The following is a 19339-nucleotide window of genomic DNA, read 5'->3' as shown; positions in this document are numbered from 1 at the left end:
GAGCTTGTAAGTGCTGGAGACTGGCACTCCTCTTTTCAAATCCTCCTATGCCCCTTCTTCTAGAAAGGTAGCCTGCAGAGCGGAAAAAAAATCAGGCTTGTGTCCTTTTTTGTTTTTTATGGATATATAAAGAAGGTCTGAAAGGGCTTTGTCCGGAAGGAGAAAAAAAAGAAAAAAAAAAAAAGGTTGTTTCCTAGCTATGTTTTATGTTAGAAATGTAGGTCTCATCTGTCTCAGAAGGCTCTGGCTACAAATGAACTGATGGCATCAGAAGAGAATGAAATGGGGAGGAATGTGTAGTCATATGTTTGAAACACTTTTGGAGGTTCTTTTCTCTTGCTCCTTCAGCAGGAGTGGACAGGGGCTAGAAAAATCCACAGCTGGATGGTGGAGAATTCCCCCAGTGCAGGCACTGCACACAGCAGCTGTAGGCTGCGCAATATAGGCTCTCTCCTAAGAGCTGGCAATTGGCAAAGGGGTCATGCTGAGGCAGAGGCAGGAATGGAATTCCCTTAGCAAACATAGCTATGGGGATTTTCAGGTGCTGTGGGTGTACAAGTAGAGCAGTCTGAGGGGTCAAGAGGTGCCCTAAATTAGATCCGCTTTTAGCTGCTAGTGTGTGCCGGGGCTACACTAGCCCTTGCAGAAGCCAGTATTGGACAGGTACAAAGGTAGATTAAAACTGCCTTTGTCCTCACGCCTTTTCAGACTGCACCTTCTGTGCTGCATGCCCTTGGAAGCACAGGACAGAACCTCTGCCTTTGGGTTTTGTTCATTTGTATTTAACTCTAATGACTGTGGGGTAGACATGTTCATACATCAGCATCAGGATGAAGCCTGAAAAACAACAGCTGCTTCTGCAAAACACAGCAGCCTGGAGACCAAGGAAGAGGTGGGAGTTACCTGTGTAACCCACATCTCTGCCACACTGCCCCTCCCAAAAACTCAAGGTAGTACTCCAAAAAAAATCAAGGTAGTACGGGACACAAACACACACACAGAGTTGGAGGATAGCTCTAGGAGATACAGATTTCCCCTCATATTTTTGAGAGTGGGTGTGACAGCGTAGGGAACTAGGGAAGAAATCTGCCTCACGTATAGAGTGATGGGGATAAGAGTGGTACTACAGGGGAACTCATAGGGTCAGTTTACAATGAAACCTGCCCTGGACATGTAACTCTCTGCTTCAGCCACAGCCTCCACAGGGCCTATGCTTCCCAGCTCTACCTCCATCCTGGTGGTCCTTTGATTCCTTTCTCACCTCATTCAATCTTCTCTTTGAGCAAGCAATTTGCCCACCCCAATCTGGGGAGCAAAGGCCAGGAAGGTAAGTGGACATCCAACCTCCTCTGTCCCAGTGATGCTTTGATCTGCTGCAGGGAATAGAGAGAGGGTGACCAGAAGGAGCAAGGAACTCAGCATTTAGGACTGATTTAACTAAATATCCTGCTGACCCCACTCCAAAATATGCCACCATGCTTCCCAACTCTCTTCTCCACACTGGGGCAGGAGGTTGCTCACAGATGTTCCTCCTGCCCTTCATTATCCAGCTCTCTCCTCCATCTTTGGGGGCTGAGGAAATGCCTAGCAGAATGACTCAAGTGGCCCCACTCACCAGCACAAGTCCCTGTTTGGCAAGCACAACAGCACTCTCTGTGTACACTTCTGTTCTATAACCAAGTCACAGAGCTTCAAGCGGGCATTCTGCGCCCCAATCAATAGGCACATATTACTTTTCAACCCATTCTGGCACCCAGCAGAATTGATCAGGGCTCCTAAACATTCCATCTGAATATAAAGCAGAACACAATTCACTCTGCAGTTGCTGAAAACGAAATGACAATTAACAGGAGGCGGGCGGGAAAGAATTACCCCACTGAATAGACTGAAAATGAACAGTGAACTAAAGCAAGCCAGTAGGAACAGAATAGCTGCATTTCACCTTCAGGTGGGAAGGCACTGACAGCAAATTAACTGCATAAGACAGGACTCTAGGGAACTTGGAGTTGGGTATATGAAAATAAAATTGACATTTAGCCTGTTCAAAAGATAACAGTCCTTTCCAAACTCCCCGAAACAAGTCCTGGAAGGTCAGAATTTATTCTGACAGCTCAGGTTTGACTATCCAAAGAGATGTGAAGACATTTTAGTGACCAAGAGGAAAATAATAACGTAGCCAATTACTGCTACTGTGAATCTCTTCACAGGCTGCACTGTTGACCAGCTTATTAACGATCAGTACAGTTCACATCACTAAACGTTAAACACAATGCATTTGGGGGGCAGAGGGGGAACCAAACAAACCTCACAGACACAGTGGAATTCCAAAGGAGAATCTACAAGATATGAATACAAAATATTAGATGCCAAGCTACTGACATTCCCTTAGGGGATGGTCTGACCTAGTATGGCCGTTCTTATAGGAATTTCTGTACCTCCACTCAAATAAATTGCCTCTAGGTGCAGTATTACTACGGTTAATTGTCCCAATTTGACAAGGACTGTCCCTGGATTCTGAAATTAAAAAAAGGGGGTGGAGAGGGAAATCCTTTGTAATTTGGGGAGCCTACATCACTATTACTATGTCTAACCAGGCATCAAGAAGTACTGTCCTTCCCCAAAGGCCTCTGGTGGCCTACTGCACCATCCATCCACTCAGGAGGAAGCAGCTGAGAACTTATATTTTATTTAAAAAGTATATTTCAGTCCACAGTTGAGATCCAAAACATAACAAACACTCTAGCTAAGATCTGGGAGAATGATGTGGGTGTACTCTTTCTTTTACACTATACCAAGGAAATAAGCCTCTGCTGTAGGCGTCATCCCTGGGCAATTTTTAACTTATTTTTATAAAATTTATTATATTTGAAGCCTGCTCCAGTGGCTGCATAGGAATTGCAATCCATCCCCTCCCGAGTACCACTGACACATGATAGCACACCAGCTCAACAAGAACTTGAGGGTGAATCTGGATGCCAAGTAACATGTGAAGTAACATGAGCTCTCCCATTCTGCCCCCCTCCACTTTGGGGGGAAAACACCTGACATGTTTTGAAAAACCAGGTATGCCTACTTCCAAATGGGCCCCTGAACTAAATTTATGCTGTGTAATGTCCATATAAAAATTACTTGAAATCAAAACACAGAGACTCAAGCCAGTAACTCAGACATTCAAAAAGGTAGAAATGGGGGTGTTTTCCAAGAAGTGGGGTCATGAAGTATAATCCAGCTATATGGATACAGAGAAATTTGCAGCACTCCCTTTAAATATCGCATCATTTGAGCATTATTGATTTCAGTTAAACCGTGATTGCTTGATTCAAAACCAATGGGAAGGACAGCTAGACAGGAAGTCTATATCACTCAGGTTAACATTGTGGAAGACTGGAACAAAATATGAATTACAGGGCCAGTCTTAGGTACGGGCAAGTGGGGTGAAAGCCCTGGGGCGCAGTTATAAACAGGGCACCTGCAGAGCAGGTGTGCTCCTCCCCCGCTGCTCTGCTGCCATCTGCAGCCACATTGCTCCTGTCCCCTGCCTTGGAGCCATCCCTGGCCAGCAGCTCCCTGGAGCCTCCTGTTTGCTGTGCAGAGCATGGGGGGTGTGTGGGGGGGCACTGATGTCAGAATTCCCTCATCCCCTGCCCACGTACTTCATCCCTGCAGAGCGGGAGAGGAGAGATAAATTGGGTTCCCAAGCCTCTAGGATTGTCCTGGAGTCTCCAGGACTTAAAGATTAATCCTGAATCAAAGATAATGTCAATCAGTGAAACCTCCAGGAATTCATCCAAACAAAGTTGGTAACCCTTGCGGAGACAGGGCTCAGAAGTGAGATGGAGGAGCTACTGGCAGCTGCTGCAATCTGAATGAGCCTTCAGACTGGTAAGTGCTGCTGTGCTTAAAGGGACAGTGTGCTGTCTGTCACACACTCCCCCAGTACACGCGCGCACGCACACACACACAGAGTCTCTGAGGACTGGTCTACACTAGCGCGGGGGATTGATCTAAGTTATGCAACTTCAGCTACGTGAATAATGTAGCTGAAGTCGATGTACTTAGATCTACTTACCGTGGTGTCTTCACTGCGGTAGGTCGACTGCTGACACTCCCCCATCAACTGCACCTATGCTTCTCGCTCCGGTGGAGTACCAGAGTCGACGGGAGAGCACTCGGCGGTCGATTTATCGCATCTTCAGTCAAAGCGATAAATCGACCCCCACTGAATCAATCACTCTGGAGGTAAGTGTAGACATGCCCTGACACACATACACACACACATATACACTGTTTCTCTCTCTCTCTCTCACACACACACACTCTGCATCTTTCACGCTCACCACCCAACACATATTTGTATTTTGTTGTTGTTGTTACTTCTTGAAATGTACATATATTCTCTGTAATTTTATTTGTTCAGAGTGTTATTTTAGTTTTTTGACTCGTCTGTGCATTTCATAATTTTATTTCTCTTGTGCTTAAATTTAATTCTTTGAGTTATAGATCTAAAATGCCTAACTTGTCCTGGCTGGAGTAATTATCATTATTACTTTTATCATATTATGCTTTGTCATTCATTATTTAAAGTGATACAATCGAATAACAGTATACTTCTAGAATGTATCTTTAGCTTGTACTAACCTTAGCAGCGCCAGTTTAAAACACATTAGCTAGAAAACACAACTTTAGACACTGGGCAGATAAAGGTTTTCAAATTCCATTTTTAGCTATAGCTGTAAAATAACTTAAAATCTGAATGAAAATAAATGCAGTTCCAACTAAGACACCAATAGCAAATGATGGAGTAGAGAGTCACATGCATGACTGTGATCAGTAAACATAAATGTCAAAATAATTAGAAAAATAAACTCCCTTTCTTAATAAAAGAGAAAAAAAACCTTAATCACATATGTTAAAATTAAGTATGTTTTTAGTGGAGTGAAAAACAATTGACTAAAATAGAGTAGATAATGGCAATAACACAGAGTGTCTCTGTTAGAGAAGTAAGCAGATTTTATTTATTTTTATTTATCTCTACTAAAGACAGTGTACAAGGTATCAAATGCATGTTTCTGATATCTGTGTTAAAGCCCCAGAACTGATACCTCAAGGTTTGAGATTGGGAATATCTTGTTGTATTATCTCCTGATTGATTGTTCTAAATTTACATATAAACTTTAAATGTGGCTTTAATTGGAGTTTATATATATTTTTTCTTTCTTTATAATAACAATTAGATACAGTGGTCCTGTCAGCTAATTCCTACATTTTTATCTGCAAAAAAACCTAGAGTTTTCATGTGCCTAAGTAGTCCCTGGAATCACAGTTAAAGTTTCTTCCCACTCCTCGAAATCTGAAATGGCACCCCAGTGAGCCAGGAGTGCCCAGAGGGCTGCACAAGGGCCGTGGGCTCTGGCAAGATGCAGCTCCTGTGTGACAGCATGAAGCATGCCTTGAGCCCCATGCCGAGCACCAGGCACCACAAGCCACAGTAGCAGCGCAGAAGTAAGGGTGGCAATACATCATACACCATGCCACCCTTACTTTCGTGCTGCTGTTGGCGGTGGCATTGCCTTGAGAGCTGGGCACCCTGCCAGCACTCGCCAGTATCTGGCCGCCCCGCCAGTGCTTAATTTGTTCCTTGGCTGAGCACCGACATCTCTTTCAATACAAATTAAACGCTGGGGAAGCCAGCAGGGCCCAGAGGTGATGGGGTGGGGGAAGCCCAGGGAGCCCACGGGGGTCAGGGATGATGGGGTGGGGGTGGGTACCAAAATACAAGTTTGCCCAGCGTACCATTTTCCCTAAGGCTGGCCCTACTTTAACTATACAGGGTAACTTAATGTTGATTTATTATAGCACTAAACAGAAACTATTACACTATATGTATTTACAGTACAAAAATGCTGCTTTGTATTAGGGTTCAATCTCAGGACTGCTGTAAAAACGAAATCATAACAAAAAAAACTAAATCATCATCCTCAGTGAAATAATTGTCTAAGCCAAGAGAAATGCCAAAAGTAGGGAAATGCATCAAAAACCTTAAAAAGCACATTGTATTTTTATAATTCTTTCAGATTTAATAACCTGTATTATTAGCATCGTAAGTAAGGAGACTGGCTTAATGCATATTTTAAATTGACAGTATTCTTTTAAATAGTTTTTTCCCTGTATATAAATGACATAACAAATAATTCATACTATTTCCAGAATATACTGATGGTTAATGACAATGTCAATTTTTTTTAAAGTTAATTTTATTAAAATAATTAATCCATCCTAATATGCCCCCCACAGGCTGGCTAAACAGGACGATCCAACATGAAGGCCTTGCGTATTCTGATTTTCACCAACAACTAAATGTGTACAGTCAGGATGAGGAGAAAATATTCAAAACTATATCCACATAGAAATTATTTTGTCTCTCTCAAGTGTATTTCACAAGCACGATACATTTCTGTGCCCTTGTACCCACACTATATGTACAGTACAGTTATATCTTTCCATGTATGAAAACTTACTTTTGTTACTCTAGTGCCAGCTATGTAGTTAATACATTGAAAAAACAAAACAATCTGCAGGTCACTTACAACTGCTATGTTGAGAACATGCCACTATAATGAGCCAGTTTGTAGAAACTTCCCTTAGCAATTTTCACATTCTATTTATAAATGTATCTAGTATGTTCAAGTGCTGAGGCTTTAAAGTTCTCTTTCAGCCCTGCCTTGACTCCTCAGGACTTGAATCTGGAGGAATCAAAAATGCAGTATAATAATGTGAGAACTGTAGCAAACTGTTTTATCACCAGGGCTAGCCTCAAGTTGTCCCGGTGCTTCATTGTGTTCTGGGGAATGACAAATTGTAGACATACAAATATAGTGATCTGATGCTCTAAGGCCTTGTCTACACACAAAACGTGTACCATTTTAACTATGCTGGACACAGTCATACTAGTAGGAAGGTGTTTTATACTGGTCACATAGGAAGCAGAATAAGATATAGCAGAATAAGGCATCTTTGTACAGGCATTACTGCATCCACACTCGGGGTTGTATCAATATAACTGTATCAGACAGACAGACAGACAGACAGACAATCACAGCAAAACCGACACTTGTTACCAACACACCAAAACTGTGTGCAGACCTAGCCTAGGCCATGAGTTTACAATCTAGCTGATTCATTTTACTTCAGGGATAATTACCCCTCAGACTATGTCTACGCTACAGAGCCTACACTGGCACAGAAGCCCTTTTCTGATGGAATAGCTGCATTGACACTGGGGATTAAGCCAGCACAGCTACGTAGCTAGGAAGCATGATTTTTTCACTCCCTTGACAGATATATCTATGCCAATATGTGTGTTAAGTGTAGATCACGCCTCAGTCACTGTGATGGTCTAGAACCAAAGGAATACTTCTACCTACTGTACTCAGCAGCATGAACACAGCTGACAACCAACACCCACAATAGTATTTGCCCAGACCAGTCATGAATTTTCAGTTTTCCATACACAATGTGTATCAAAAAAATCAAACCAATGAAGCATATCTGACTTTGCATCTGCAAACACCTCTTTTATGCCACCTCCTCTGTAGCAAGAAATAACACCCCAGGAATGAAATTACCTAAATAATATAGAGTAGCTGTTCCCTCAATTATAGTCTGGACCGGACCACAGCAAAAAAAATCTCACCAGAGGATTATAAGAGAGGTTCTTAATAAAATTAATGTATTAATGGTGGGGAAGCCAAGGACATTTGCTGTCACCAAACCACCTCTCATCTACTCCAGTATTTCATATTTTGAAGGCTAGCTGTGGTAAGCCCCAAACCACTTTATTATTATCCTTTATGTCAGAAGAACAGTCACATGGCTGCTGCTGCAATACAAATGATTTTCCATGCAAAACACACTTCCTTCTTGTTCTTAGTCTCCAAGATATACATTAGATGCTTCCTGGCCTGCTTAGATATTTGCATTAAGCACACAGTAACTATTTCTGTATAGACAAAAAAAAATTAAACCAAAAATATTTAAATTGATAGTTGCTTTGATCTGAAATTTCAGAAAGAGAACGTAGAGGTGGAATGAGCTACAGTTCCCAATATGCTTCCGCCAGCAATTACTTGATAGAGCTGAGCAAATATTGGGGCACCCAGTACTTGACGCATTTAATTCAAAACTGTTGTGAACACAGCTGCTTTTTCACACCTGGTAAGAGCCCTTTTTGCACAGGAGGGAGACTGCATGGGGCCCAGAATTTGCAGGCCTCATAAACATAAGTCCCTCCTCCCCCGCCAAAACATATGGAGTATTCTAACGCCCCTTAAGTCCTCACCTTGACCTTTTCACAGGACCAGGACTCCCTAAAAGGGTTAGTGGGGCTGTTCCATTCCATACTTCTAGCCAGGTATGCCCAGGATAATGATAAATACCTTACTAGTGATTATTTTTTTTACATGTTCTATGTATATGACGAAGTTCAGTATCAAATTGAAGAGCAGGAAGCAGCTACACACTCAGCCTAATTACATACATCAAGGTAGGAAAATCAGAGCGCAGCCAGAGACACAGGAAACAGCAGGAAATTGCCATAGTTCTTGTTAGGTAAGTCCTTTATTTCTAATGTATTATTCATTCTTTTTGTTTAGTGTGCATACTGAGGTAATACTTACACTTCTTGTCATATCCAGAGCTCCAGGGATATCCTGTGTCTCTTAATGAGGGTTTTATCTTACTTCCTTGATACCTGCCACCAGATTGTTTCCTACTGGATTCATCATTAAAAAGTTAGCTCCCAGGCATTACAGAGCTGCCCAGTTCATATCAATGAAAATTTGGAAATATTTTCAGGTGTTTTTAAATGCCATCCTGTAATCTTCTTGTTTAACTTTGCATATGACTCCATAGTCATCCCAAACAGTAGTTAAAAAAAAAAAAAACAACCTCTAGTTTTCCTTCAAGTCAATTGCAACTAGAGATCTAGACTACAATTTGGTCTCGCTCTTTGGATAAGACTGACGAAGCAATAAAGCCTTCCTGGATATAATCTGTATTTTTAACCTCTAGAAAAGTTAGGAACAGTCCAAATGGAAGGTTTTCTTTCTATATGACTGCTCAGGTGTATGATCCAAGTCTTCAGTGGGATACATTATTTTTCTAGCAGATACAACTGGGATATTCTATCCTTATCCATGTGTCAGCCTTTCACAGTTCAAGCTACTTCATCAGAGGAATGTAAACACAAAAGATCAGTGGTTCAGCTCCTGCGCTGCTCCGGATGTCAGAGCTGTAAATATGGTGCAATCTTTCCATTTGCCACAGGAGCCTCAATTCCTTCCATTTCCAAGGGCTAGATTTCACCTAAAAAGGTTGCTAATAACTGGTCTATGTTGAAGTCCCCTCCCCATTCACCATGGGATCCCCATTCTCTTGCACCACGTCCAACGCAGTTGCCACTGTCTCTCCTTTTTCTGTTCTTTTGCTTTCTGGCTTCTCCTTTTCTCACCTCTTCCCTCCTGCCCAGCTTGTCTCTTTCTCTTTTGTATATTTTTTTCCTTTTTCTTCTTATACTTTGTTCTCTTTGCTGGCTCTTTTCCTACCCCCTTCTGGTGGTTCTGTTACCCCTCTCCACTCCCTCACTTTACCAGATGGCTACATGTTGCTTGGGGTGGGGGCATCTAGTGGTGCCAACAAGGCTGGGGGAGCCAGAGCAGCAGAGAAGAGAAGCCAGGACTTAAGCCTGCACCCTTGTATATGAGACCTATTCTCATAGCCAGCTACATTAGCGCTCAACAGACGCAGGGAGTGAAGGGGGGCTGTTTTTAAGAAGCCATGTGACAGTGTGTTTGTAGTGTTTGCAGGAGTGGGGATGGGTCTGAGGCCCTGCAGCTTTCACTATCCGCGTCCATTAATACATACTGCCCCCTGACCATCCAAACTAATGTGGCACTCTTATGGGAGCCTGCCCTTCTACACTGAGCCAGGGAATCTCAGAAGGGTAGGAGAACATACTATTCTCATACTTCAGAGTAATTTGTTTGCCTCAGAGGTCACAAAGGAATTTCCCCCTCATATTTAGCATTATACAGCTGGCCAGGTACATCATGTTTTATTTGGTTTCTTTGCCTTCCTGTGAAGTGTAAGTTATTCAACACCGGTGGAGGTAGGATACTGGATTAGATGAAGCAGTTGTCTGATCTGATATGGCAAATCCTGTGTCCCTAACAAAAATGGAGAGCTTAGTCTTTGCTGCAGTCTTAATCTTCGCTACCTTCTCGTGTTTATAGTCCCCTAGGAACAACTGACTTCTGACTGTAGAGGTGTGAGGACTTTATTATGACAACTATCTTAAAAAACAGGATATATCACAATAACCACTACAATATTTCCCTGCTCAACCATACATATGTGAATGTATTGAACAGGTGTTGGTAGAAGGAATTAACTTTTAGTAACAAAAATTCTAATTTTCACTTTCTCTACAACACAGTGTGCACAGACATGTGTTGAGTAGCTTCAAGAATGAGGCAAGGATACTAATGTCAATTGCAAAAGGCAGTAGTTGATAAAACACCCAGCTATATAAAAAACACCAGAGAAATACAGGCAAGCGCTGAATGGAGAGAGATATTGAGCCAGCCCCTACCTCTACCAAAAAATGGCATGGTATCTTTAATGACACCACCTCAGTTTTTAAGATCTCATCTGTAAGGCCATGACATAATAAACTGCAAGGAACTCAACTTGTCTCCCTCAGAAGGATGAAAGGCTGAATCAACAGTGATGCAATTTGAACCTATGGCTCCAAGGAGTCTCTGTTATTTCAACCTTGGGTCTTAGACAGCCAAGCCATTCCCTCCAGCTGTACGTTACAATACATGACCTTCTTTCCTCCCAAACTAGACTATTCCCACAAATCAGGTCATACAAAAGTATCAAAGAAAGGGTGAAAGTCTGAAGAATTATCCAGAGCCTAAAATTAGTTTCCCTTTAACCAAGAAGTTCTTCAAAATATCAAACTATTTGGGAGGAGAGTACTTGTGGCATCTTAGAGACTAAGAAATTTATTAGAGCATAAGCTTTCCTGGGCCACAGCCCACCTCATCGGATGCTTAGAATGGAACATATAGTAAGAAGATATATATATACATACAGATAAGTTGGAAGTTGCCATACAAACTGTGAGAGGCTAATTAATTAAGATGAGCTATTATCAGCAGGAGAAAAAAACTTTTGTAGTGATAATCAAGATGGCTCATTTAGACAGTTGACAACAAGGTGTGAGGATACTTAACTTAGGGAAATAGATTCAATATGTGTAATGACCCAGCCACTCCCAGTCTCTATTCAAATGCAAGTTAATGGTATCTAGTTTGCATATTAATTCAAGCTCAGTAGTTTCTCATTGGAGTCTGTTTTTGAAGCTTTTCTGTTGCAAAATCAAATCAAAAAGGCTGACAAAGGAGGTGCTGTCGTCATCATGAATAAGTTGGAATATGAACAAGAGGCTGCTAGGCAGCTCTCTAACTAAACATTCTATAGGCCATTATCCTCTGATCCCAATGAGGATTGCCAAAAGAAACTACACCATCTGCTCAAGAAACTCCCTGAAAAAGCACAAGAACAAATCTATGCAGACACATGCCTAGAACCCCAACCAGGGGTATTCTATCTGCTTCCCAAGATCCATAAACCTGGGAATCCTGGAAGCCCCATCATCTCAGGCATTGGCACCCTGACAGCAGGATTGTCTGGCTATGTGGACTCTCTCCTCAGGCCCTACGCTACCAGCACTCCCAGCTATCTTCAAGACACCACTGACTTCCTGAGGAAACTACAGTCCATTGGTGATCTTCCTGAAAACACCATCCTGGCCACTATGGATGTAGAAGCCCTCTACACCAACATTCCACACAAAGATGGACTACAAGCCTTCAGGAACAGTATTCCCGATAATGTCACAGCAAACCTGGTGGCTGAACTTTGTGACTTTGTCCTCACCCATAACTATTTCACATTTGGGGACAATGTATACCTTCAAATCAGCGGCACCACTATAGCATGGCCCCACAGTATGCTAATATTTTTATGGCTGACTTAGAACAATGCTTCCTCAGCTCTCGTCCCCTAACGCCCCTACTCTACTTGGGCTACACTGATGACATCTTCATCATCTGGACCCATGGCAAAGAAGCCATTGAGGAATTCCACCAAGAATTCAACAATTTCCATCCCACCATCAACCTCAGCCTAGACCAATCCACACAAGCAGTCTATTTCCTGGATGCTACTGTGCTAATAAGCAATGGTCACATAAACACCACCCTATATCGGAAACCTACTGACCGCTATTCCTACCTACATGCCTCCAGCTTTCACCCAGACCACACCACGGGATCCATTGTCTACAGCCAAGCTCTACGATACAACCGCATTTGCTCCAATCTCTCAGACAGAGACAAACACCTACAAGATCTCTTTCAAGCATTCTTAAAACTACAATACCGCCTGCTGAAGTGAAAAAACAGATTGACAGAGCCAGAAGAGTACCCAGAAGTGACCTACTACAGGACAGGCCCAACAAAGAAAATAACAGAATGCCACTAGCTGTCACCTTCAGCCCCCAACTAAAACCTCTCCAGCGCATCATCACAGATTTACAACCTATCCTGAAAAACGATCCCTCACTCTCACAGCTCCTGGGAGACAGATCAGTCCTCGCTTACAGACAGCCTCCCAACCTGAAGCAAATACTCTCCAGCAACCACACACCACACAACAAAAACACTAACCCAGGAACCTATCCTTGCAACAAAGCCTGATGCCAACTCTGTCCACATATTTATTCAAGTGACACCATCATAGGACCTTATCACTTCAGCCTCGCCAACAGCAGCTCGTTCACCTGCATATCTACCAATGTGATATATACCATCATGTGCCAGCAATGCCCCTCTGCCATGTACATATGCCAAACTGGACAGTCTCTACCCAAAAGAATAAATGGACACAAATCTGACACCAGGCATCATAACATTCAAAAACCGGTAGGAGAACTCTTCAACCTCTCTGGCCACTCAGTAAAAGATTTAAGTGTGGCAATTTTGCAACAGAAGAGCTTCAAAAACAGACTCCAGCGAGAAACTGCTGAGCTTGAATTAATATGCAAACTAGATACCATTAACTTGGGTTTGAATAGAGACTGGGAGTGGCTGGGTCATTACACATATTGAATCTACTTCCCTAAGTTAAGTATCCTCACACCTTGTTGTCAACGGTCTAAATGGGCCATCTTGATTATCACTACAAAAGTTTTTTTCTCCTGCTGATAATAGCTCATCTTAACTAATTAGCCTCTCACAGTTTGTATGGCAATGTCCAAATTCTTTGTGTGTGTGTGTGTGTGTATATATCTATCTATATATCTTCTTGCTATATGTTCCATTCTACGCATCCGATTAAGTGGACTGTAGCCCACGAAAGGTTATGCTCAAATAAATTTGTTAGTCTCTAAGGTGCCAAAAGTACTCCTGTCCTTTTTGCGCATACAGACTAACACGGCTGCTACTATGAAACTTATTTGGGAGGGGGTAATTTTATATTTGTCTCATGCTCACTCTACATTTATTTAAAAAAAGCATATGAAAAAGTACAGATTGTCACATGTAAGAAAAATTATACAAATACATCAAAACAAACAAACCCTGGTTTACCCATTACATAATTAATCTCGCAGAAAGGCTCTTGAGATAGTACACAGAATAATACATTGAGCCTAATGTTTCACTGTTACTCCAGTTTTATACCAGTGTAATTGCAATAAAGTTCAGCTGGCGTAAAACTAGAGTAATGCTGGGAATAAGGCCCTTGTGTAAGAATGTTGGATCTGGTAGGCAGATGTGATCTCATGCCTGGAGATACCAAACCATTTTAGACAATACATGCAAGCAACATCACTTACCAAAAGCTCTCTGGGTACTCAGCAAGAGCCATGTTGATGACATCGAGTGCATGTTGATAGTGCTTTTGGGCTGAAAAAAGGAGAGCCAGTAGATGAAGTGAATTCATATCATCTTTGCACAGTTTCAGTGCTTCCTGAAGGTGTTCTATAGCATCAGAAATCTAAAAAACAAGAAATATTTTACCACGAGTCACATATCTGATCTTTCCCAAAGGTATGAAACTTGTTACACACTCATGACCATTAGATATCTTAGCATCCTACTTGGGAATGTGGTGGGAAAACTGACTTTTGCAAGAAATTTAGCTGCCAGCCCAAATTAATGGACTGTCAGCCTAGGAAAGCATGACAAAATGGCTGGGGATGAGAAAAGGAGTTTTTGCCCTAGTATGTAATAGGTGGCATGCAGCAGCTATTGCAAGGTTTCAGAAGAGGGGGAGTAGTACACATGACCCAATATTCCCCTTATTGCTTTGGCTTTTTTGGTTCTATGCTGTGCACAGACTCAATAGCCATACCCCTAACATGACCAATCCCCATCTCCATGTTCAGTCATGGGGAACTGCCAGGGTCTCTTCGCATGGTGTGAACATATACATTATTTCTGATGTACTTTGTGTCTTATGATCACTGCACAAGGCCACTCATGATTTGGCCCAGGAAAGTGAGATGTGAATGATGAAAGTCAAAGGGTAAAATATGGTTAAGATTCAGAACAATGTCAGGAAGGAGAAATGTCTCTGTTAGCTGCAAGGTAAAGTGCAGTCCTGATACATACAACAGAGGAACATCATTAGAATCAAGTTCCCACCTGGTAGAAATCTTAAATTCTATAATGAATGCAAATGCAACTTCCAGTCTATGTGGTCTGGCATCCTATCTTTATGCTGTCTGTTTACGAAGGAAGTTATGAATAGAAATCTTGTTCCTTGGTTATTGGTAGCAAGTTTTATGGAGGAATTTTGTCACCATATAGAACATCTTCCAAGGTGTGAGGATTTGGGATTAAATCACCCAGAATTAGCGTTCACTCATGAATGCCTAAACAAACAACATTGGAGGATATGCCCGACAATGTGGAATTTCGCTATTCTTTTCCTTATATTCCCATTTTTCGGCTACCTGAATTGTAGTTCCTTCTCTTGTCCTATTTGCAAACTTTTTACTCAGATAAGATTGCCTAGCATTCCACCATGCTGGCGTTGTCATAACTTCCATAGATCATTCCTGGAAAATAGATTCTATGTCATAAGGTACAGTAGCAACCAGAGAAATGTGCAGACTTGCTCTTCCCTCAGAGTTGTGCAAGGAATGTAGGTTTAGGGGTCCCCAGGTAAAAAACGGTTGAGAACCACTGTGTTAATGCACCCACAAAATTTAAGTATACATGAGTTTCATCACATTTGCAGGCAAAAATTGGCTAATTGTGAGTCTGACTTATGCATGCAGATAGCTTTTTGAGTTTTCCATGGGCAAACTGACATCCTTACAAGTTTGGCAGATGGGTTAATGGAGGCTGGCTGGCAATTTGGTCCTAAATAAGGAAATCAGAAGCTTTCCAGCCAGCACTGGGGCTGCACTAAGGTGGCATAACATCAGCTATGGTCATTCCTTCAAACCTATGACTATCAAGCCGATAATCACATGATGCTGAAATGAATGCAGTCTAAACATATTTTTCACTCATCTGTAGGATAAGCCCTTTCTTTTAGCATTTATATCTCTGATGGATAACTCTTCCCTTCAGTTCCAAAAAATGCTAAGACCCAGGACAAGAGCTATCTGATTTGTTGTCTTTCTCCTTATTCTAGATTTACCTTTATTCCAACTTCTCATTGGATTGATTAAAAATTCTCTAGAGAAAATGAAGTTCCATTTATCCGAGTGGCTAAAGAAACCAACTTGCATTTGTTTAATCCAATATCTTCCAAAGTAACACCTACACCTTCCCACCCTACCCCCGCCCCAAAATGTAGCAACAAAATTAGAAGATCCTCCTGGTGTTTATCGAAGTCATAAGGAAAGATCTGATTTTTTTTTCATCTCAAACATGCCTGCCACATGATTATTTAAGTATAGCCAGAAAGGATTTCTTAGCACAGTAACAATGTTAGTACCAACACAGAATCCGCCTCCTGCTGCATAATTAGGAACAGTGGACAAACACAGATGAGAAAAATAGCACTTAATAATGTCAACAGACTCTACTCCTTTACTGGACGTATTATACAAATGAACCTGCAATAGACCAGACAGAGAAAAATTATGAGGTAAATTTCCAGAACACCACCACCAAAATACTTGGTAGAAGTCAATGCAAACTTCTTTGGAAAGGCAGAGACTAATTATCTATTGACAGATGCAATAGCTTATTCATTTGAGTAGTTATGGAATATGGGAAGCCTGGAAGTTTGAAGCCCAGATGCGGTTCTGAAACTTCATGGCTGTACCGTAGGTAGGTTGCCAGCTCAAATTCCCTGCCAGTGCTGCCTTAACAGCAATCCCATCTCAGCTGCACCACAAGTCCCAGCAGGAACTATGGTAGGAAGATTATCTGATCATTATTCGGTTAATAAATACATGAACAACATTTTGCAGGACACATGTGTACAAATATTGTGTATGTTGCAATGATTGAGCAACAAAGATATTGCTATAAAACAGAGCTGGTGCCTTCCAGCACTTGCAAAAATTGCCCCACAGTGGAGGTCATTTAGGGATCTGGGGCAAAAATTGGGGACGGGTCCTGCTTTGAGTAGGGGATTGGACTAGATGACCTCCTGAGGTCCCTTCCAACCCTGAGATTCTATGGTTATTTACAACACTGCCTCCTATATTAGGGTTTATTTTGATACACATTTGCTTAACAAACAGGTTGGGAGGTTACCTTTCTGCTCCTGTTCATGTGCATGAAGTATGAAGACTTTAAAAGCAATTTGCAATGGCAGAATATAGCTTTATATTTAGAATGATTCAAGTACAATATTTCAGATGCAATGACTTCTGGCCCCTTAGATTACATGGCTTACCAACCCCAGTCCTGCCAACTTCTGTATCAACTGTGAGTTTTAGGTCATTAATGAAACACTAATATTTGGCAAATCTTTTGTATTTGCAATGCCTATTATTTCATGCTATAGGATAGGGATTATAGAAAGGAGAAATTTCACTGGCTAGCAAAATTTCCCATTAGAAATAGCCTTGAACCAAAATACTAAACACCCAGAGATTTAGCAAAGCGACGATCCAAATTGTCATGACTTGGGCTCATATTTAGCTCTTACTGCACAGGAAGCTGGTATATTTGCACAGGATGGTAATTCGATTGCTATCAGAAGTCCAAGCCAGGACACACAGAGACTGTGTGATGAAACTCAGCCTGTTTTGGACAGTCTGAGAGCTAGCAGAGACAATCAAATTACAAGGTCTGTCTGTGTCCAGGAGTCTCATAAGAACCCAGGTGACGTGTATGGGATAACATGCCCCCCTAGATTTCTCGGGACGCCGCTTGCTAGGATGCCCAGCAGCGATAGGCAGCAGTTCCCCCTGGAGGTGGCACTCACCATGTGTCCATACAGCATGGGGAGGGAGGAAGCACCAAGGCGGCTGGCTGCAGGCTGAGCACTGAAACAGCAGCAGCCCCCAATGTGCGTATCAAGGAGAAGGCAATTTGGGGGTGTCATATTCCCCCTTCCAACAAAAAGTGACTATTAACTGAAATTCCTGTTAACTGAAATGATCCACCCCAAGCACCATCCCATCCTGGTGGCGCACGGGGGACTGTGCATCCCAACTGCATTGCCCCTTTTGTCGGTCTTGTTTTGAACACTTGCTAAATCGAGTGAGGATCATTCAGGTAGGAAGGGATGGCTGCAAGTCCTGCCAGGGGCTGTGCAGCCACAGGACAGACAGCAGGAGGCAGTTGCTCGTGTATGTTGTCTACATACATATCAAGTTTCGGAGGTGGAGGTGGAGGTAATGCGTGGGGTAGTCATGTGCCCACACAGAACCTTTGCACTGTGCCCCGCACTATCCACAGTTTCGTGTTGCCTCTGCATCAGAAGCTTATTTCTATAAACCCAGGATCCAGTTGTTTATATATTATAACGGTGTTCTGTCTCTTCTCTACCACAGCAGACACCACAGGAATTTTTAGCCAATCTGTTCTCCCTGAAATCATGTTCAAAAGAGGAAAAAATAAAAAGGACTGTAGGAGAAATAGCTTAAAGATGTTTTCCCTACTATTTTGTATTCACTTTTCCCTTATTTAAGTACAGACACTCTTGAAGTGTGTAGATGCTTTCTGGAAATCACCCCTTGAAACTTCAGGTCTTCATTGGCAGCCAGCAGATGAAGTTGATCAGTGACTGCTCTAATCCTCTGGCTGCCTTTCCACTCCTGTTTTCACAAGAAGGAAGGTCAAATCAAACAAAACAACTTCAATGCAAGTCTTAAAATGGTCTGAATACCATTTGTGGTTGTTACGGATCTGACATAAATTTACTTGGTACTCGGCACAAAACATGGGAACCAGGACCAAAAATTAACAGGAGTTCTGACTCCTCAGTGGGGTCCTATTTCCATGGAAACAGACTGGCAAAAACATGGCAAGACTTTTAATGCTGACTTTTCAAAGTGACATTTTAAAATATTCACTCTGCCTTGCTCTTGCTGATGAAAACTCTGTTACCACAGAAACAGGAAGAGGAACACAAATAGCACGCTGCAGTTGAGCACTAGAAGTCTCATTTGTCAATTTCCTTGGTTGACTGCCAAAAGAGACCTGCCGGGGAGTAACCAACACCTGCAAATACTGGCCTTGACCAGGTACTTCAAGTTTGAGGGGAGGAGGGAGATAAAATAAAACTTCTCATAGATCTGAGCATTTTTAAATTGAGATGAATTTTATAGAAAAATGTTCCAAAATATGCCCCAGGGCCCGATCCAAAAACTACTGAAGTCAACTGGAGTCTTTCTGCTGATTCAGTGGTCTTGGAATCAGGCCCTAGAAAAACAAGACCACAATCAAATGTGGATGTCTAATATAACATCACAATTCTCTTTGGTGGTTGAAGGTACTCAGTCCTGTTCCATCCCCACCCTGGGGAACACTTATAATCACGCCTGCCTTACTTTCATTTCTTGTTCTTGTGAGGGAAGAAAGTCTGAGTTTTTTCTATTTCCCTTCTCCCTTCCCAGATGTTTACCACAGTGATTTTAAGCACAAAGCAGAAACATACACTGCTGAAAATATTCCAGGGAGACCTCTAAGGCTAGGGAGTTTTTCCAACTTCCTTAGCACCTTACTGGCTAAGTTGGTGGTCTTGCTCCATAACAACAAAAAACAAACTGAACATTTTCAGCTATCTATGGGAG

General features: G+C 42.1%; 1 protein-coding gene across 2 annotated transcripts in view; it reads right to left on the bottom strand.

Moving 5' to 3' along the window:
• The window catches only part of TTC7A (tetratricopeptide repeat domain 7A), a 265462-nt gene that overhangs the window by 117609 nt on the left and 128514 nt on the right, over positions 1 to 19339 (bottom strand). For both annotated transcript variants that reach the window (XM_077813878.1, XM_077813879.1), the window contains one exon: positions 13964 to 14124. In XM_077813878.1, coding sequence (XP_077670004.1) covers positions 13964 to 14124 — 161 coding nt within the window. The remainder of the gene's footprint in view (positions 1 to 13963; positions 14125 to 19339) is intronic.

This window comes from Eretmochelys imbricata, chromosome 3, assembly GCF_965152235.1.
Source record: "Eretmochelys imbricata isolate rEreImb1 chromosome 3, rEreImb1.hap1, whole genome shotgun sequence".
Classification (NCBI taxonomy): Eukaryota; Metazoa; Chordata; order Testudines; family Cheloniidae; genus Eretmochelys; species Eretmochelys imbricata.
Note: the sequence above shows the minus strand (reverse complement) of the source record. Positions and strands in the feature narration are given on the sequence as shown.